This window comes from Acomys minous (genome assembly GCF_964271855.1).
Source record: "Acomys minous genome assembly, chromosome: 12".
NCBI lineage: Eukaryota > Metazoa > Chordata > Mammalia > Rodentia > Muridae > Acomys > Acomys minous.
In genome coordinates this window covers 30,305,438-30,327,530 of record NC_140493.1, presented here as the reverse complement: position 1 = coordinate 30,327,530, position 22,093 = coordinate 30,305,438, and the positions used below count along the sequence as shown (strand labels likewise).

The window sequence follows — 22,093 nt, the reverse complement described above, 5'->3', positions numbered from 1 at the left end:
AGGAATCGCATAAAAATATAACACTGTATAAATTCTAACATATATGTGAAGGACTTTTAGCGTAAAATGAGAGAAAATAGATAAATGAAATAGAAAATACATAAAAGCAGTAAATAAAAATAAAATACAAAATAAATAATTTAAAAAGTCTATGATATTAAAAAAAAAGTGTATGATAGGACATTATAATACCAGAATCTCCAAAGATGCCACTAAGTTTTTCTGTTGACCGTCTACTGCTGAGAAGGCAGCTTCCCCTTAGAGTAGTTTGTTTCTCCATTGAAAATCCCTTGAAAACTACATTTTCATTAATATATGGCTATTAAATGTTGCTAGCTTCTGGGTCATGGGTGGAGGCATGCGTCCGCTTCTCCTTTCAGCTCTAGGTCTCCACCTGGTGCAGACCTGTGCAGGCCATTTGTATGCTGCCTCAGTCTCTGGGAGGCAGCAATATGAGGAGCTCTGTCTCACCAATTATTCATGCGTGTATCTATCAGGATAACTTAGAGGTCTTTGTTTACTTGGTGGCTCCCATCACCTCTGGCTCTTTACACTCTTTGCCTCTTCTTCCACAAGGTGCCCTGAACCCTTAGGGGAGGGATTTGATGGAGACATTCTGTTTAGGACTAAGTGTTCCAAGGTCTCTTACTATATGTATATTGTCTGGCTGTGAGTCTCTGTATTTGTTCCAATCTGCTGCAGTAGGAAAACTTTTTCAATGATGCCTGAGCAGGGTACTGATTATGAGTATAAGAGAATGTCCCTTAGTAGAACTATAGTATTTGGGTTTTTTACCTTAGATTTCTAGACTATTGAGTCTTAAGTCCCCCAGTCACTCAGGAAGTGTAGAGATTACATCCTATCTCACCTCAAGGCCCTTATGTCAAATCAAATATCAGATGGCGACTGCCACAGCTTTATGCCACCACTACCAAAGCGTATCTTGCAGGCAGAACACCATTTTAGATAACAGAGACTGTAAAGGGTTAGTGTTTATAGTTTTCCTTTGGTACTATGCCGAATTCCTTCCTGTTTCAAGGATACTAGCGTGTTGTGGTGCAGGTTCTGTGTGGGCACAAGCTTGACTTCTCCATGTTTACTGAGTTGTGTAAGTCTTGTCTTCAGCAACGGTACATAGGTATCAGATTGTGGAGAACAACCTATAGCCTTGGCAACAGACTGGATTGTTTGGGGTTCTCATGGGAAACCCTTTGGTCAAAAACTCCACTAGAGATGGCCAGTTAGGAGCTCTGTCTCACCAATTATTAGGCAACTTCGTTTAGACCACTTTCACATATGTATATGTTTTAGGAAGCTTCTTTTATTAAAAGTCTCCACACTGCCCTCAAGTGCCCCCTAGTTTTAGTGGTCTCTCCCTGTGTTCCCTCCCTCATCCTACTCTCTTCTCACTTTCCTCGGTGGTCATCTCATTCCAGTACCTCCTTACCCACCCATAGAACTATCTACTCTATTTCCCTTTCCTAATGAGATTTATCTGTTCCCTCTAACACCTTATTTTATGTGCTATCGCTTTAGTCCCAATGGTTATAGTTTGGTTATCGTTGACTTAACAGTTAGTATCCACATATGGGTAAATACATGCCATGTTTGTTGTAAGGGGTGTCTGGGTTGCCTCACTCAGAATGATTTTTTCCCCCCAGTTTCATCTATATACCTACAAGTTTTTCTTTGTGGAATTTTGATGGGAATTGTATTGAATCTGTAGACTGCTTTTGGCAGGATGGCCATTTTTGCTATATTATTCCTACCATTCCATGAGTGTGAGAGATTTTTCAATCTTCTGATGTCTTTAATTTCTTTCTTCAAAGACTTAAAGTTTTTATGATACACATCTTTCACTTGCTTAGTTATAGTAAAGATATAAAAATAGTTTATATTATTTGAGGCTTTTGTAAAAAGTTTTTTTTATAATTTGCAAGTATCTGAACTTACTTTGGTTCATGTCCCTAGTTTCATTTTACAGTATGTTCTTGTATCACAATTATATAAATAATATAAAAGAATAATTGTAAGAGAGTGAGATAGAATTTATTTCATTTTAGTCATCCTGTGTAGCTACTGCATTCGCTGCTCTCTAAAACTTAAAGTGAAACATAAACTAAAATTTGGGAGAGTGCCAGTTTTCATTTTACAGTTCTATAATCAGTGGCTTGCACAATTGTATCATGCATAATTATATTTTTTACACCATAATGTTTGTATTACCAGCTCTTATTTTATTATTATAGATGCACAGAGCTACAAAGTAAAGTGTAATTTGATTTTCTAGTCAATAATATTTAATAATCTGTGATTATTAGTAACAATCATCTTAACTTATGGAGGAAAAGCATAAAAACAAAAGATCTACTCTGAATGGTGAGCATATTTAATATGTCAGTGATTACTGTGCAAAAGTTGGCGATATAAATTAAGACACTTTGAACATGTACAATAGCTATGAAAATCTTAATTCTGGTGTCTTTTCTCTGTTTCCTCACAATGGGAGCATTGTAATCCACTATGCAAGCAATCATCACTAAAGTGCAAGTAATATAGAATGAAACTTACAACAGAGGAGAAATTTGTTAGTTACTCCCAGCGTATTCACGCTTCTTTGTAGCTGTTGGCATGTCATGTCCAGCGAGTTATTTATTGTTGGTGCTAAATTTCACACCTGGGTATAATTGATGAGGACTTTTTCCTTCTTGGACTGTGCACAATCCATTCTTGTAAATGTTATCAATAGAGAAAATACTTCCAAGTCCATATTGAGCTATGATTCAAGTATTTTGTATCTTCATCAGTAGGGTCCTACTATTAAAGTCCTGAGAGTAGCCAACAACATTGACAATAACCTGTTAAGTTTAGAGATCAATAAAATCTCAGTGACCAACAAGCCACAAAATAACTCACTTCCAGCACCAGACATTCAGCATTGCTGTCTGTTGAAAAATAACACCACTTTAATTCTTTTTATGCATATCTGTTTTTTCTTTGTGTGTGTGTGTGTGTGTGTGTGTGTGTGTGTGTGTGTGCGTGTGCGCGGGCGCAGGCGCGCGCGCACACGCACATGCACACGCGCAGAGACTTCAATGGGTACCTGTGAAGGGAGCGGATGAGTGGAGAGACAGGAGACACAAAGGAGAGCAAGTCTGGGTTTTGATCAAGCTCTCAAACTTTATTTTTCACATAATAGTTTATAAAGGGTAAGCAATGAGGAAATGAGGAGATCTACATGAGCGGGTTGTCATGGCAGTTTAACCATAGTCTTGTCCCAAGACACCAGGTGTCCCACGTAATTTCCTGTAACCCATCTGGTGATCTTATCTCAACATACTGTTTCTCAAGGTAGCAGGCTTAGAGCTGGGTTCTGGTAATTACCCACAGACCTATGGCCCCTGGCATATGTGTGTGTATATGTGTGTATGTATACTCATATATGTTTGATTTTTTATATGTCTATTATGCACACATACATACATACATACATACATGTGTATGTGTTTGTCATCTATAGTAATAAGTTTACTTATGGTTCTTTGAAAGGTAATTTCTTTTTTTTATTATTAATTTATTCTTGTTACATCTCAATGGTTATCCTATCCCTTGTATCCTCCCATTCTTCCGTCCCTCCCATTTTCCCCTTATTCCCCTCCCCTATGACTGTTCCTGAGGGGGATTACCTCCCTCTGTATATGCTCATAGGGTATCAAGTCTCTTCTTGGTAACCTGCTGTCCTTCCTCTGAGTGCCACCAGGTCCCCTTCCAGGGGACATGGTCAAATGTGAGGCATGAAAGGTAATTTCTAACCAAAGCAACACTATAGACAATTAGGAAATGAGGATTTAAATTCAGAAGATCAACATGTTGGATATCTATTGTTTCCAAATATGAGTACAGATAGATAAATAAAGGTAGAACATATTGTATGATATTTTTATTACTTATGTTTTCAGACTATCACACTTAGGATTGATGTAGCCCTTTTCTATATAGAGCATGCTTAGTCAGTGTTCTCTTCCTATAAAGAGACACCATGACCATGGCAACTATTATAAGGAAAACATTTCATTAGTTCTGTCTTACAGTTTCAGAGGTTTAGTCCATTATTATCATGGTGGGATATATGGTGATATGCAGGCAGACATGCATGGTGTTGGAGAAGGATCGGAATGTTCTACATCTTGTTCTGCAGGAAGTAGAAGGAGATTGTGTGCCACTCTGTGCATAGGCTGAACATATGAGACCTCAAAGCCTTCACTCACAGAGACACATTTCCTCTATTAAGGCCATACCTACTCCATCAAGGTCAACCTCCTCATCAAACACTTGAATCTATGGGGGGCCATTTCTATTCAAACCACTACAGTGCTCAAAGGTATTTGGACCATTCATTTATTTTGAAATAGTATATTATGACAAATAAATTATAAGACTCTTATTTATCTGTGATTTATTAGATTAGTGATTATTATTAATTGTGGTCTTGTCATTAAAATATACAGAACAACTACTTAGAAATTAAATTAACTTATTTATTCTGAATAGCTATTATTGAAAAATCATTTAAAGACTAAAACTTCTTATTAAACAACCATACGATCAAATGGAAATACAGAATTAAAAAATAGTGGAAAATTCTTAAGTGAGACTTTGAACTAATCTTGGGCATAGCTATGGAGAGTGTTTCATTCCAGCTGTAGAGTATATTTACTTGTCTACCTGGGAGTGCTACCCTACACTGCAGAAAGAATACAGTTTTCATATTCACCATGGTTGAGGATGTCTATAGACCTGTGATCTCAGTGTTTTGAACGGAGACTGAGGTATTATTTGAGGTCAGCCTAGGCTCAGTTATGAAATAGAGGCAATTCTGAGAGTCTTATTCTCTGTAGCTGTGATAAAATGCAATGACTACAGGAACTTCAGGGAGGAATGATTTATCTTGTTCATAGTTCACAGTTTAGCACATGATTTAAGAGAGTTTAAGGCAGCAAGATTTTAAAGTAGTTGGTCACCCTGTATCCCTAATCACGAAGAACACTCTGTGCTCAACTCTTCAGGGTGCCACCGGTAATTTGCAGCAACCTTAACATAATCTCCCTAAGGAATGCAAAGAATCTTATCTCCAGACGATTGTAGGCTCTGCCTTGCTGACAGTTAAGCAATACCCAGGACAGTAGGTTTGTCTCAAAAATAGTACTAACAACAACGCCAAAAATTTAATTCCATTGTTTTGTCCTTTCAACTGAATCATATAGGTTTGTGGCCCATTTGATCTGTATAGTATAACAAGTAAATAATCTGTACTATGAATATATGCTCCTAACAAAGTCTTTAAATATCTATGATCATGTGAGCCCATACATTCTTTTTTCTTTGTTTTTTTGTTTGTTTGTTCATTTGTATTTTGTTTTTTCGAGACAGAGTTTCTCTGTGTAACAGTCCTGGCTGTCCTGAACTTACTTTGTAGATGAGGCCAACCTCAAACTCACAAAGATCTGCCTGCTTTTCACTCCCCAGTGCTGGGATTGGAGGTGTGATCCACCATGCCCTGCTCATACATTACTCTTAAATACTTATTTAAATCTTACTTTTGAAGGTGAAGAGATGGGTCAGCAACTAATTGATGACTTGGCTTTGTTCCTCACATGTTGTGTAGCAACCATGTGCAACTCCAGTTCCAGGGGATCTGACCGTTTTTCTGACAAGGTACACACTTACTGTATATAAGTAAATTTTACATGGGCAAAACATTCATACACATGAAAATTAAATAAATATAAGGATACTTCCTTTCAATCACCTTTTTACCTACAGTAACCGGACATTAATTTATAAATACAAGGGTTTGGTAACTATTACCAATCACATTAATTTTTTTTTTTCTTTCTTTACAAGGCTTTTAACAGCTAACTATTTCTCTATATAAGCTGGGAGGAATGTAAACTATGCTCTCTTTAGTTTCTTTTGCATTTTTATTGTAAAGATGATTAATTTTCAACCATTTTCCCTCTGAGGACAATCCAGAACACATTTTTCACAAAGAATCTTTTCAAAGCAAAGTACATCACATAGTCTATGAATAAAATTTGCTTACATAAATCAAAAGCTTTTTTAATGGAATATGAGATGTCTCCTTTGAAAGTATAGTTTGTTAGCTTCTTTAGAGTGTTTCCAATGATCTGCACTTCACAACTAGGGGCCATGTCTAGACAACACAAGCTACTTGAAAGGTTCATTACAGGGTAGTACAAGGACTTTCAGTTTAGTAGTAGGCTAAATGACACGAACCTGTTGAGAATAAGACCGAATTATGTATTAGTGGGATCATAGAAATAAATCATTAATTTAAATTAAGAATGAGATTGCGTTCTCAGACTATGCACATGCATATTCCAATTTGTAAATACAGCACTTCACTATAAGTGCTTTCTCCCTCTTCTTTACTCCAGTGATTGATTTAGACCTGCTTTTGAGTAGGAGGATGCAGCGATAATAAGATTAAGCTGTATTCTCTATGCAGGTGCTATAATTAAATTATTCATGGCTAGGGATTTTAACCTGCTTTCTTGTAGTGAAATCCCAGTTCCCATGGGGATTGGATTCCTTACCACTCTAATTGGAGCTTAAAACACATCTTCCTACAGATTCACTGCTGCAAATCACTCAGCTTTTTTTTTTTTGTGCTTCCATTTCCTGATTGTAAACAAGAAATTTAATTAGAGGATTGTGAAGTGTTCCATACAATTAAAATGCCCTGTTATTTTTATAAACTGCAATGATTTCAAAGAAAATCGAAATACGAGTGTCTTACTGAGGGCTACTGTTAACCATGATGAAACCAAAAGCAAGTTGAGCTAGAAAGGGTTTATTTCAATGTCGTAGTCTATCATTGGGGGGAAGTAAGGGCAGAAACTCAAACAAGGCAGGAAGATGGAGGCAGAAGCTGATGCAGTGGCCACATGGGAAGTGCTGCTTACTGGCTTGCTCCCCATTGCTTGCTCAGCCTTCTTTCTTATAGAAGCCACAACTGTCAGCCCAGGGTGAACCCTCCCTTAATGGGCTCAGCAGTCCCCAATCAATCACTAACTATCAAAATGCCCTTATAGGCTTGCCTACAGCCTGATCTTGGGAAGAATTTTGTCAATTGAGGTTTTATTCTCTCTGATGACTCTACCTTGTCTTAAGTTGACACAAAACCAGCCACAATGAGTTAAGCTACATATATTTCTATACTGCTTTTATGTAAAAATACACTTTAAATTATAAAAAATGTCTTAGTAAGTATTTTTATACCACCTCTTATTTACTCATTAGGATTGTGTGACTTTGTTATGAAAATAGAGAGAGCTGAATCAATACTGATCCTCATATCACTAATTAATATGATGATAAACTTATAAAATTTAGCTCTGTGTGTAGCCCTAGCTGTCCTGGACTTGTATTATAGAGCAGACTGGCCTTGAACTCACAGCGATCAGCCTGCCTCTGCCTCCCTGAGTGCTGGGATTACAGGGGTACACCACGACACCCGGCCTTGTTTTAATTGTTAAAGCATATAATAAAATTGCATATAATTGCATATCATCATCATAATTATTATTATTATTTTATATCTTATAAACACCAACATAATTCTCAACTATTAGGAAAATGTTATGGCTACAAATGGCAGATAAAGTATTTTTTGCCATTGAATAAACATGGAATCTTAGAATAATTTTAAAAAGTGGCAGTACATTAAATGTCAGATCGGGATTTTAGTGGGAATGAAGTAGAAATATCAAGTAGAGAATTTTCAGATTTCAAAGTCTCCAAATGGTTATGATATAGAATGAAAGCCAGCTCCAGAGAAACCTAAAAGATGACTATGTATGCAGTCAGTCAACCTTACTTATGGATTCATTACTGAATCCACACAAGAAATCATTAACAGGGGGATCATAGTGCTCCAATTATTGTGATGACTTCTGAACAGACTCAAAATCTTCGTTGTGTGGGTGCTCAGCTATAAGATAGTTAGGTGCTACTAATCTAAATTGTGTACTTTGAAAAGCATCTTTTACTTCCTTATTATTGCAAATAATAATCATAATAAGATATTTTTCTTTTATTTGCTAATGAGCATATATTTATTGTGCATTTGAGATACAGAGTTGGCACGTGTAGAAATTTGCTGTATGGAATTTTGGCCCTAATATTTAGGGTGATGCCAAGCTTCTGCAGGATATTTTAATAGACTCCAGATAATTAGTATCTGATATGTATGACTCACCTCCATGACAGTGACAAGGAGTAGCAAGTGTCTCATCATGAACTAATGGTTCGCTTCTATTTTAGTACAATATTAGCTATGAGTTTCTGTAATCTGATATATAAGAATATAACTTTCCAAAAATATTAACGAGTTTCACTTTCTGTTGTGACAATGAATGCAACGTCTATTCAAAGTTTATCACTTTCCGATGTCATTTTAAACATAAGGAGCACATTGATTTCATTTGTGCCTGATTTCAAAGTTCTTCCTTTTGAATGCTTTAAAGATACAAATTTGAAATAGTAAACTCTGGTTAATTATTTTGTAAATTGAATATTAATCAGATGCATTGTGATCTTTCTTTAAATAAGAAAGCCTTTAAATTCCAGAGCAACCCAGATGAACTCAAAATGCAACTGAACCATTTTCATAATGAATAATTTTGGAGGTCAGAAAGCAGGGCCTTCCATGTACATTAATGATGTAAAAGAAGTCACTTTTCATACATAGGTCCACTCCAACTAGATGGCAAAGTCTGTGTAGCATAGTAGCCTAGGGTAACCATCAGAATAAAAGTATGAGGCAAATTTCATGTAAATCAAAGCCAGTTTTGTAGTACTTTATGCCACACGCAGTCCTTTTTATATTTTTTGTTGTGATTCTAGTCTTTAAAGTTTGAGCAATCTCTCCATCCCAACAGTCCTTTCTATACACAATTAAGTGAGGTTCTAGCTGCACCTTTGATTTGCCCCTAAATTTCTTCTGGAAGTGTGGGTGTATGAGTGTGCTATCATCCTTTGTGTGTCAGTAAGTAAAGTTCGTGCTGAGCAAACAAAGGTGTCTGGGAAATGTTTAAACAGTGACACACCACACGAGTAATAGAATCATCAGTGTAAACCCAAGAATTCAATGGCTATGCAGATTCTGTAAACAAAATAACAGGTGTGTTCAAAATGAAGCTAAGACTTATACATACCGGACTTCTTTCTATATGAAAGTATTTCTTTTGAAAAAATGGAATTTCAATGTGTTTAAGCAAAGCAAAGAAAAAAATTAGAATGTCTTGAGTTTTTAGCCAAAATTGAAACCTGAAAATTAACAGTTCCCTCTTCCACTTGAGAAAATGAAATATAAGATCAAATGGACAGAGGAGCACAGTGATATTTTTAAGTTGGAATATAAGTTTATCTTGCTTTAAATAGACAGAAAACTATCTAACCCTATTAATTCTGTTGTTAGTTCTAAATATGTATGTTTAGAAAACTAAGACTGAAAAAGTACATCAGGCATCAAAAGTATAGATCAAAAAATGTCAGATTGATGGGGTTGGAGAGATGGCTCAGTGGTTAAGAGCGCTGCCTGCTCTTCCAAAGATCCTGAGTTCAATTCCCAGCAACCACATGGTGGCTCACAACCATCTGTAATGTGATCTGATGCCCTCTTCTGGCCTGCAGGTGTACATGCAGGCAGAACATGGTATACATAATAATAAATAAATTTAAAAAAAAAAAAATGTCAGATTGAATTAGCAGCACACACATTTGCAAGGAGTTATTAGTAATCACAGGCAATATTTATTATTATGTTCCAGACTGTGTTCAATTGTTTTTCATGTTTCAATTTTATGGGGTGTACCTTTGAACTCCATGAGGTTGGATCATTTGGGCCATTTTATTAACTGTTTTGCAGAGGAGGAAATTGAAACACAGAAAAGCAATGAACTCCTTCCTCTTGTTTGATTCATCCATATGGATTCATCCCAGAGGTTGATTCCAGAACCCTCACTAAGTCAGTTTTGATGGAATGCCCAAGGCGTTTCTGACCTTTGCACATCTATCCCTACATGTATGTGTTCATCCAGAAGTACTGAGGACTTCCAGTTTCTTCACTGTTTTCCCCTTGTGCTGGACCACTGAACGTAGAGCCTTACACACACTAAGCAAACGTTCTATCATTAAGTTACACTATAATCCTAGTTACACAGATTTTTTTCCCCATACAGCAAAAACTTGTCAGTTTAGTGTGTTTGCCCCATGAATAATATTCCATTATTCATCTGATGCCTAAGACATTTCTTCCTAGAGAGGTTGCTGTTATGTTCCTGCCCAGAAAATTATCAAAACTAGTTTTAAACAAGCCTGTACTCTTTCTTTCTCAGATGACCTAACCACTCATTTTCTACAGAAGAAGTTGTGTTGCTTCCCTTAATGGTGTCTCAGCCAGATCATGGATTTACTCTTTCTTCTTTGCTTTCTCTCTCACTCTCTCTCTCTCTCTCTCTCTCTCTCTCTCTTTCTACTTCCTTCCTTCCTTCCTTTCTTTTCTCATGCTAGTGTGCTACTATGCTGCTCAGAATTACTTCCTTCTGAAAAGAAAAGGACAACAAATCGTGGCAAAACCCATCTCCATTTGTGTAAATTTAATTTTCATGTTTAATTCAGTAGCTAAGGTTCTGATCACTGAATAATGTCCATATTTATTTCATTAGCATTATTTAAGGGTAATTAATTTCTAACTCAGCATGTCTCTACATGTAGCTGGTTATTTTGATGGCACAAAATGGGATCTGAATTCAGAAAATTTTTGCTCTGATGGTATTGAGAAAAATTATTTATTCCCATACAGAGCAGGGTCTGTGGAGATGTCAGAGTGAGTAAGGACACTTGCTGCCAAGCCTGATGACCTGAGTGGCATCCCTATCCATCTGGGACCTCATGAAGGAAAGGGAGTACCAACTCCTGCAAGTTGATTTATGACTTAAATAAATGTGGCATTACATACATACGTACATACATACATACATATACACAAATAACCAAACAAGAATAGATACGTGAATTATTCAAGATCATTCTCATATTTGTAAAAAAAAAAAATACAGTGGAGTTTTGCAATTAGGACGAGAAATTAAGTGTAACTTCAAATACAAGGAAATATGGGAACCAGCAGCCAAGTAATAGGATGAGAATTGAAAGAAAACTACAATTGATTAACATTAGAAGTGATTCGGTATACTGGCTAAAACGTTTTAGATTTGTTGCTGAGGAAAATAATATGAACTAGTATTACTGAGGAGACAGCAGGGTTGAGATGGTGATCAGATATTGAGGGTAGGGACAGCATAAACCAACCTGATAGATTCTCAGGGAACCAAGCAGTGCAACGAAAGACATAGAAGAGCAACATCTCATTAGAGGGTTCAGTGAAACGTAATTAAAGTTTGCCCATGAAGATGCTGCTTGCCAGCAATGTTAGGGCATTTCAGCAATACTGCAAAATAGAATTTAATGAAAAGAAGAGGCTTAAATTTTTTTTTTTGTCTTTTTGTGTGTGTGTGTTCTAAGCAAGTGTACACTCCTGCAGTCAGTAGCCCATTGTATTGTATTGCACTATACTCCAGACCGCTCAGCGATGTTTGCAGAATGACAGTTGCTGTGTCCTGAGAATTCTGCACTTTAGCTACGCTCAATTCTTCCTGTCAGTCCACGCCTTAAGACAGTATCTATCCATTTGCATTTAGAGTGAGTTAATTAAACAGATTGGAGAAAGTCTCAGAACTTCAGACTCAGAATCTGACTAAGGAAAATGCATCTGACGGGTTTGGTGCTGGAGAAAGCAACTATACTGCGTCTTGGCTGATTTTCATGACAAATTAAGTCTTGCTTTAGTAGCAAAGAAGAGTTGATGTGCCAGATACAGAGGATATTTTGGCACGGCCTACATTTGATGCTCATGGATGAGCACATGAAGTAGAGCATCTTCAAGGCGTGGGGAGCATTCTGCCGATAACATCTGGTCTCCAGGATTAAAACAAACAAACAAACAAACAAACAAGCAAACAAAAGACAAAACAAAACTACATCATAGATTCCTTAAAATGCACCCTGAAGCAGTCTGCAGGGGAGGATGTGGCCTAAGCGAGCTGGAGTTGTTTGCTTTGTAATTGCTTTAATCAATGACTCTATCACCGTCTCATAAGCAGAACAAAGGCCTGCTCCAATTTCGGCAATCAAATGTAGTTAAAGGGCAGGGAGCCTGTTTGTTTTGGTGACCCTTTCAACTTTAGCATTTAACTCACCGCCCTATATATTATTCAATGGGATTAACTAAGTCTGATTATGTTCATGTGTATTCTGGAGCAAAATGTGTGGAAAATAAGAGCGTCAAAAGGAGCTTCAGCCATAAAAGTTTGTTATCTGTGGGCATATTTTATATATTTACTTCTCTTCTTGCTAGAGCTGATCTTTCTGTTTCCAGTTTGTTATAGAACTTGGAACAATCGTGTAGGTTTAGGTTTAGGTTTAGGCTTAGGCTTAGGGTTCTTTTGGGGAGAAAGAACTAAAGGGTGTTGAACTTTAAATTTTCTAACTGAATTCAAAATATACTAGGAAAATACATTTTCTGGAAAGAGTATTGATGCACAATGTGTTTGCTGTAGCAATGTTCTTGAGATCCAAGTTTTGTTTTGTTTTACTTTTTTTTTTTTTTTCCATTTGTGGGCATTTTGTAAGGCAATGAGGAAGATCTATGTTACACTAGGGCAATTTAAAGGGACACATTAAAGCAATGGTCCAAAACCCATCATTAATGCAGATACTGAAAAACATCCTTTGTCTCTTTTTTTTTTCTGGGTACTTTTGAATATATGGATATATAGTAAACCAAATTCAGTATCTTTTAAAGAAGTCTTAAGCCAGGTGGGGGCAGAGGTATACACCTTTAATTTCAGCACTTGAGAAGCAGAAGCAGGAGGATTTCTGTGAGTTCAGGCCAGACTGGTCTGCAGAGAGAGTTCAGGACAGCCAGGACACATTAACAAACAAAACAAACAAACAAAAAAGCCTGAACTTCAAAAATGGTGGATGTTTTGTAAGCCTTTTCAGCAACACATTGCATGTATCTGGTTTGATAGGAACATTTTTTAGCAAATATTTTCAGGGGGAGTATTCATAACGTTAAGCCATTCAATATTCTGAGAATTTTCAAAGTAGTGACAGTATATCTACCAGGGTGGTGGACATTTTCATCTTCTTACTCTTCCTCCTCTTTTGTCTCTGTCTTTTATAAACCACTGGACTGGGATCATCAGCTTATTTATTCCATGCCAAAAAATAAGTATAGCTAAATTCACAGTACTAAGTGTACACCTGGGTTCATAGGTTCAGAGGCTAAACTCAGCATGATGCAGGTGTTCTGGGGTATTTGTAATGTAACCATCAAAGAATGTCCATAACTTTGAGTTGTAGAAAATGAACTTGCAACATTAAAATGTATGCACCTTTGTATCTTTCAATTATAACCAAGCAAAAGTCATATTGTTCTGAATACACAAAAACTACCTTCTTCTTGTATCACTAGATTTAATTCACAACCTTTTAAGAACACAATTTTTCTATTCAATGCAAAATTCTATCTAAAGTTCTTAATCATTACTCATTTTTCTTTTTGTAACCTACGAATTAACCTATGACATTAACATCTCTTGTGGAACACTTAGATTGTGATCGTAGGGGTAGGTTCTGGATGTAAATTTATAACATGAATACAGATAAGTAAAATAGAAGCAGAAGTAATTAACTTTCACTAAGTTCTTTTTTGAAGTACTTCAGCACTGTTTTTTTTTCCTATGAAAAAGTAATGTTTTGTGAAAGTTTAAAATATTTGAGTTGCTGAGAAATCATAAATTATGTTCATTTTATTGGAAGATTCAAAATAAATACTCAGGAGTCATTTTTATATAGAATATAAATTTAAATGTTAGACCTTAAAAGTATCTTGCTGATATTTTTAAGCAAATTTGCTGTTTGTAATGGAATACATTTTGAGAATGATCTTTTCTAAGCCCCCTGTATTAAAATCTTAGCTGTCTTACCTAAAAGAGGAGAAAAGTTTAGCAAAAGAGAGTCACAAAGTGAAATAAAACTAGTGAGGAAAAATTTGAAAATAGTTATAATAAATATAAAATGACAACAACCTTACAATTTCTGTTTAAATTAAATGTGATAATCTTTTTTTTGCCCCCCAAAGATAGCCTCCCCCAAAATTTTACTGACTTAAATCATGGTCATTATCTTTGTGGCCTGAAATAAATATATGTGTCAGGAACCAATTGGCACCAATCCTCACGTATAGGTAGAAAATTTTTAAAAAAATCAAAAAACAGAAACAAAACATGCAGATGACTATTATATTGTAATACTTTGTTCTCTGTCTCCCTCCTCTTTCTATTTTTTTTTTTTTGTTTGTTTGTTTTTCGTTTTTGTTTTTGGATGGTTGGTGATTGGTTTGCTTCTCCTGGTTCCTGTTGATCAGTGGTGTTTGGCCAGTTTGTATTTTTCCAGACATCACTCCACGATGTTGTTGAGGTGTTTGATGGGCCAACTCAGCAATCTCCTCTGTTATCTTCCCTCTCGGGATCCCATTCAGGTATCCTTTACTAGAACTGCCATTCCTCAGCTGTTGCTTAAAGACTGACTTTGATTAGCATTGTGGGGGAGAGTTGAGATCTGTGTCATCCATGTTAGCAGTACCATAAACTGAAAACTTTTTAATTAAGAATAAAACCACAATTTAATAGTAATTCATAAGCTTGAGAGAAATTTAATTATTTTTCTAGGATTGTAATAAAATAAATACAATACTTAATCACAATCTGTGGTGTTTAATATGATATAAAATATTTTAAGAATGAGCCATATGTATTAAAATGTAATTGAAGCTTTCTGGTAAAAAAAAAAATTATAATTGAAGCTGAACCCAAAGAAAATATATTGCTAGCAGTAGGATATTTTAAAGTAATATGATAGAACCTAGTTGACGTTACAAATGACAGTGTAAAATGATATAGTTTGTTAGGTACTGAATGAAGATTATTTATGATATCTAAGTGTTTGTTTCGTTGAGTAGGAGAGTCACTTCCACTGAGTTCAGGTAATCAGATCACAATTCGATTCACTTCAGTTGGACCCATAACAGCTAAGGGATTTCACTTTGTTTATCAAGGTAAGTGACACCGTAGTCTAGAAACACACTAAGGAATGATGTCAATTTCCATGCTGTGCTCAGTTGTTGACCAATATTAGCCTTGTAATGGTCCAGGAAAGAGGAAAGTGGTTTTTAGCAGTTGTACACTGATCCCTTCCCTCCCATGAATTATTTCACTGGAACACTGTTGCTCTGACCAACTCTGAAAAAGAATGCATTGTTCCATCACCTTTCTCAATGTAAATGTCTGGTTTTCCTTTCTTTCCAACGTTCTGTTTTCAAAATATTTATGTTACCCTTCCTATTCTCGATCTCCTCATTTATTTTTATTTTTATTTTTCTCATAGTCTTGTACTCTAAATTAAACATATGTACCTTCGATGCAATTTACTTAGTTAAGGCAAACATTGCTCCATGTAAACAGTATGCTTTCTTATCATCTTAGTAAAATTGAACTTTCTGAATAGTTTCTAAAGATTTTGCACATTAAATATTAATTTTCCTTGCCTTTTATGGAAAACCTTTTACAGTATCATCAAACAAAATCAAGAGTCATTTGAAATATTTTTAAACAATTGTATGTGATCACGTAATGATTATTATCAAAAGAACTTTTCACTTTTTTAGTAAGAAATGTTTAAATATTTGTGATCTTGTGTTTTTATTAAACTCCCTCATCTCATTTTTTTTTCCGGCTGGCTATATTATACACTCCTTTATCATAGCATTTTATCCTGTACACAATTGTGGTATTGTTAATCTTCAAAGGCACTGAAAAAAACTTAGATGCATTTCTTCAAGTCATATTAGAGGGGTTAATCTATTGGAATTCACCGTGTCATTCTTTTGGACCGTTGTCAATCTCTTTAATCACATTTGTGTGTGTTTTAAAAAGAAAAAACATCCTGTTATCATTCTATTTTATTAAATGGAAAAAAGGCACAATTGATGGGCAAACAAATTCTAAAAGCAATCTCAAATTTGATTATGTATGATTGATGAATTAAAAATATTGTTGTTAATCTGTCTAACTTTTAAAATTCTTAACCTGACTGTAATTACTTTCTCAATTGGAAACATACTTTAAAGTTATATATGCATGTTTGAAATAAGTAATTAATATTAATAAGAGTCAAAACAAAAAACAACTGCATAATATCTTTTGTATACTAAGTTACATTTTGTAGTTTGGGAACCCAAACTTAAAAATGAAACCTCCATTTTTTGATCCTGTAAATTGCAATAACTAAATAAAATCACTTTGTTGTATTGATATGTATTTAGAAAACAGAAGAAAGGAGCTTGATTGGTATTATTTAAAAAACCAAAGATAAAATTTTAAAGAAAATAGCTTGAATGTCAGTATTCACTTTAAATTGTGTATTTTTTTAACCAAATGTAACACTTTTAGATACATATTAAAGTTAATAATTCTAATTATGAAAAAATCTAGATTTCTTTGAGTAGATGCAATTTTTCTAATTATAGAAAACAAGATTTCTTTAGATAGTTACATTTTTAAAGTCTATATTTGTCTGATAAATATGAAATTAAACCAACTTATTTCTATACAGCTGTTCCTAGAACAAGCTCTACACAGTGCAGTTCTGTACCTGAGCCAAGATTTGGAAGAAGGATCGGCAATGACTTTGCAGTTGGCTCCCTGGTCCTTTTTGAATGTAACCCAGGTTACATCCTCCATGGCTCCAGAGCCATTAGGTGTGATACAGTACCCAACTCTTTGGCCCAGTGGAATGATTCCTTACCAACTTGCATTGGTGAGTGTATATGTTTATGTTCTCTTTGACTGTGCATAACTTGGGGCCATGTAAGTTCGGAATATTAACTCCGCCAATTAATAATCCACAAATGTCTCTTTCCTTACCTAAATTGTCTCTATACTCTCATGCAAATTTCCTTGTTTGAAAGACTTCTCACCTTTACACAATGCCCTCTGTGCTTGCTATTGTTTCTTGCACTTTATTGGCCTTATCTGAAATATCTTTGCCTATCCCACTCACCATGCTTAAATATTTTTTTATCAATCATTATTTTAAGACTCTTTCTCTCTCTCTCCTCCCTCCCTCTCTCTCTCTCTCTCTCTCTCTCTGTTTACATTGTTTTCAGGAGTATTATAACCTTTTATTGTAAAAATATTATAATATTTAGGCTAAATTTATTTCTTGGTAGTAACATGGTACTCTTTTCTTAATTCTAGATGGCTATTGGTCTCTAGTAATTGAATGCTATTAATTTTAATATGGCGATTTTGTATCTTGAAACTCACATAAGTTCATTTATAAGTTATAGTAGTGCTTTGGTATTTTTTATGAAAGATCATATCATCTACCATGATAATTTGATTTCTTCTTTTCCAGTTTAATGCTCTTGGTTTTTTTGTTATTGTTGTTTTTGTTTGTTTTTCTCTTTTTATCATTGGTTTCTTTTTCTCTTGTATGATTGCTCTACCTATGACTTGTGGTACTGAAAATACAAATGGCAAATGTTTTTAGGTACTCTTTTTCCCCGTTCTTTTTTAAAATAATTTTTATTTTTATTTATTTATTTAATTTTAATTCCTGTGCATTGGTGTGAGGGTATCAGATCTTTTGGAACCCAAGTTATAGACTGTTGTGAACTGCCATGTGGGTGCTGGGAATTGAACCCAGGTTTTTTTGTTTTTTTTTTTTAAGAGTAGACAGTGCTCTTATCCATCGAGCCATCTCTCCAGCCCCCATTTCCCAGATCTTACAATTGTTTATGTTAACTATTTAGTGTGATATTAGGTATTAACCTATTATGCATTACATTTTGTATTATGGCATGGTCCTTGTAAATTTAAATTGCTTACCTAAAATTGTTCCATGTTTTCATCATGGAATGTGTCAAATGCCTTTTCTGCATACACTGAAGTGATTGTACGGTTTTTGTCCTTGTTTCTGTTACTTTGCCCTATTGCATTTACAAAGCAACCATCCTTCCTGCCCTGGGAAGATGTAGTGAATAATCTCTTCAATGTGCTCTTAATTGTAGGATAGTTTTGAACCTATGTTGTTAAAGGATTTTGAATCTAGGGCATTTATTAGCAGCTTCCAAAACATCTAAGACAGTCTTAGTTTTAAATATTAAAGCACATATTTAAATCCTCAAACAAATCTATTGATAAGTTACTTTGCGATCTAGCCAGTGAATAAACCAACTCATTAACTATAGTCATCATGGTGTAGAGTAGCCCTCCTGAGCTTTCATCTCATACAAGACTACAATTTGTGTCTTTTTTCTTTTTTCATTAATTAATCTTTATTCACTTTACATTCCTGTCATAGCCCCTCCTTCCTCTCCTCCCAGTCCACCCTCCATCTCTCTTCTTCCAGCTCTATCCTCTATTCCTCAGAAAAGAGGAGCCTCCTACCCAACCACCCCAGTTCTAACATTAATATAACAGTAATCAATATGAAGTTATTTAGAAATATACTGAATTTTATTTTCATTAGTTTATTCATGTAAACATAAATAATTCTGTAAGAGTAGGGCTTTTTAACTTCTGAAAGATCAGTAATCTAAAAGCAAGTAAAGTTAAATTAAAGCAACTATACTTTTCTTCAAAGTGGATATTAAGCAATTATTTTACTCAGACATTTCTTCTTTTTTTTATGACTCTGAAGAATTAACATATAAACATAAAGAGGGAAACATTTTCTTTTCCCTCAAAACATGAAACCAATATAGGGCTTACATTTAAAAAACAAAACAAAACAAAACAAAACAAAAGAAAAAACAAACAAACAAAAAAACACAGGAGAGAAAAACAAGCTGATACAGAGAAAAATGTAAAAAAGACTTTGTAGACCAGGCTGGCCTCGAACTCACAGCGATCTGCCTGCCTCTGCCTCCCAAGTGCTGGGATTAAAGGTGTGCGCCACCACCGCCTCGCCAAATGAAAACAATTTTTAAGTAGACTGTGACTGTCTTACAGTCACATAATAGAAAAGTATAAATATTGTATTACAATCTATTCTTGTTTAAAATGAATAAAATTCTCACGACTGTTATGTTCATCGGTTTTGTTATTGGATGAGAAAATCATATTGAGGAAGAAAAATTCTTTTGGTACCAAAGTTCACAGATTGGAATTCATTTGTAGGCTCAGTTCGTTGATGCAGGGCCTCCAGTGTGGGAGAAAATCTAGTGACAGCAGAGGCCATGATGAAAAAGCTACTCACCTCTTGTAATCCAGCAAACAGAAAATTAGAAGACCCGCAGATAGGATGTACCTTTCCAATTTCGATCTCCTACTTCATGGACAACTTCTTTCAACTATGCCATTTTTTCTAATGGCTCATTTAGCTATGGATTGATCAACAGACTGTTTCATGGATGAAGTGGGTCCTTCCATGATCCAATAACAGCTAAACAATAGTATCATCTGGGGGCTAAGTTTTCTGAAACTTAAGTCCTGGGATACAGGCTGGTGAGATGTCATATTCAAACTTTACTTGTAAGCTATTGTAACTGGCTAAATATTTAATCATTTAATTATAATGGATTTATGTGCACATAAAGGCAGCCTTTAAAATGATTAAATATTAAGCCTCATAAATGATATTAACATTCTTATAAAAGAGAATACAAACATGTCATTTCCCCTCTATAATATGAAAGCACAGTAAGAATATGGTATTTTTGAACCAGGAAAGAGACTCTCCATACACATTTGAATCATCCAGTGCTTGGATGATTGGCATTCCAACTTCTCAGACTATAAGAAATAAATGCCTATTGTTTATTGGACATATAGGCTGTAGTGTTTTGTGTTAGCAGCACAAATGAGTTAGAATTGACAAAAGCAATTAGATGCTACTTACAAATTCTAAAGGTGGGTTGAGTAATGGGTCAAAGCTGGAAATGTTGAAATATTTGGGGGGAAGCTGGGGGAAGCTTCATTACCATAAAGAAGTATAAAGAGAATTCTTAGAGAATAATTGTGGTCATGAAGAAGCTATTAGTCTAAACACAGGCAACAAAGCCCATATGCCATTTCTGATAGAAATAAGGATATATTGTTGAATAATGGAGGAAAGGTTATCCTTAATATAAAGTCATGGGTAAGTTGCCTGCATGTATTCATGCAGAAAGTAGAATTTGGGAATAATGACAGTGAGCTGGGTGTTTGGAAGAAGAGATATCTAAAATATAGTAGGGATAACTCTGTCTTGACTGCTTTTGTCAAAGTGTGTGGCTCAAAATGCATTTAGTAATAGAATTGGCATCCAGTTGTAGTGTAATACACCTTAGTCCCAGGTACGCAGGAAACAGAGACATGAAGTTGAACCTGCAAGTTTGAGACCAGCAAAGGAACCACAGGAAGACTCTGCTTCAGAAAGTAAACAAACATATAGTAAGTAATAAAATTATGAATGAAATGTGAAACACAACCTAAAATTTAGGAATGCCTGCCTATCTATTGGAAATAAGACCAGTGTATTCAGGAGACAACCTTAAGAGTAACAACTTGAAGAGTAGGCAAAAAGATGTTTGATAAGACGAGAGTTTTATCAGAAGCTAGGAGGATGTAGTTGACAAGATAATGGCGATATTTGTCAGATATTATGACAAAAACTAGGACCAGTTACCCAGACAATAAAAAAATAATTAGTCAGAATTTTACTTCATAAATCAGGAGCTATTTCATGTCACACCATTCTAGACTGTAAGTTACAAGAGGTAACAGATTTCAAATGAAGGATCTCTCTGATGTCTAGTCTAATTTCGCCTTCCAGGCTTTGCTGTGTACTGCATCACAGAGCTCTGTAGCTAACCCAGATAAGGTTCGACCTGGTTGTACCGCACATTCTAGTCCTCTGCAATATAATGGTATTGAAATTGCTGCCACACAGAAATAAATGTGCTCTGAAGAACAGCTCTGCCCAGGAAGAGAACTGCCGAAAGTTAAAGCCTACAAAGAACCCCTCCAATGGACAAGTGACTAATTAGACTGTATCTGTGAGTCTATGCTTATTACTCCACACAAGAAGAGTCACTGTGCTGAACATTTTGCCAGGAAGAACCATAGTTATGTAACTTTAGCCCGTGAGAACCATGAAACGATCTATGCCAAGAAAAACATTGTCCTACACTTAGGGTAGTATTACCAGACCTAGAACAGAGGTCTGAGTCCGACCACCCAGCATACCTCTTGGCTACCTTCTCAAAGGCCAATCAAAAAATAATGGTGGTAGATGCAGGAGAGATTTTTCTTTGTTTCTGTTTGCTTGCTTGTGTTTGCTTTTGTTTTGTTGTTGTTGTGGTGTGTGTGTGTGTGTGTGTGTGTGTGTGTGTGTGTGTGTGTGTGTGTGATGACTCTGTGAGTAGAACAGAGAAGTGCCTCTTTTCGTGAGTGGATGAGTCCTGTGGTAACATATGAAGAAGGAAGGTTGGGAGTTGCTCATTGCCTATTGTCTCAGCATCATCCAGGTAGAGCCTTTCAACCAATTAGAGCTTTGCTGCTGTGGACAAGGAGAGTTGGGACTCTTGTCATAAAATATGCAGTTCTGTTGTTAGTGGAATCTGGCTGTGGCACAGACTAACTCAGATAAAGAACCACAAAAGGGGAGATGGTGTCAGGTCAAGACCCGAGTCCTTCAGCCAAAGGTAGTAGCTGCACACGCCTTTGAAATCAGCACTTCTTAGGCAGGGGAAGGTGAATACATGAGTTCCAGGATCTCAAAGCTACACAGAGGAACCCTGTGTTGGGAAAAACAAACAAACAAACAAACAAAAAAAACAAACATCCTCCATGACACACCTTCAGGTGGCCTGGAACAAAATGTTGTAAAAATGGGACTC

At 35.6% G+C, this 22,093-nt stretch overlaps 1 protein-coding gene across 5 annotated transcripts in view; it reads left to right on the top strand.

Annotated features, from left to right (window-relative positions):
• Positions 1-22,093, top strand: part of CSMD3 (CUB and Sushi multiple domains 3) — a 1,109,294-nt gene that overhangs the window by 919,986 nt on the left and 167,215 nt on the right. For 3 of the 5 annotated variants that reach the window (XM_084749142.1, XM_084749141.1, XM_084749139.1), the window contains 3 exons: positions 14,576-14,689; positions 15,170-15,265; positions 16,822-17,025. In XM_084749142.1, coding sequence (XP_084605268.1) covers positions 14,576-14,689; positions 15,170-15,265; positions 16,822-17,025 — 414 coding nt within the window. The remainder of the gene's footprint in view (positions 1-14,575; positions 14,690-15,169; positions 15,266-16,821; positions 17,026-22,093) is intronic. The other 2 variants (XM_084749143.1, XM_084749140.1) reach the window with 1 other exon arrangement.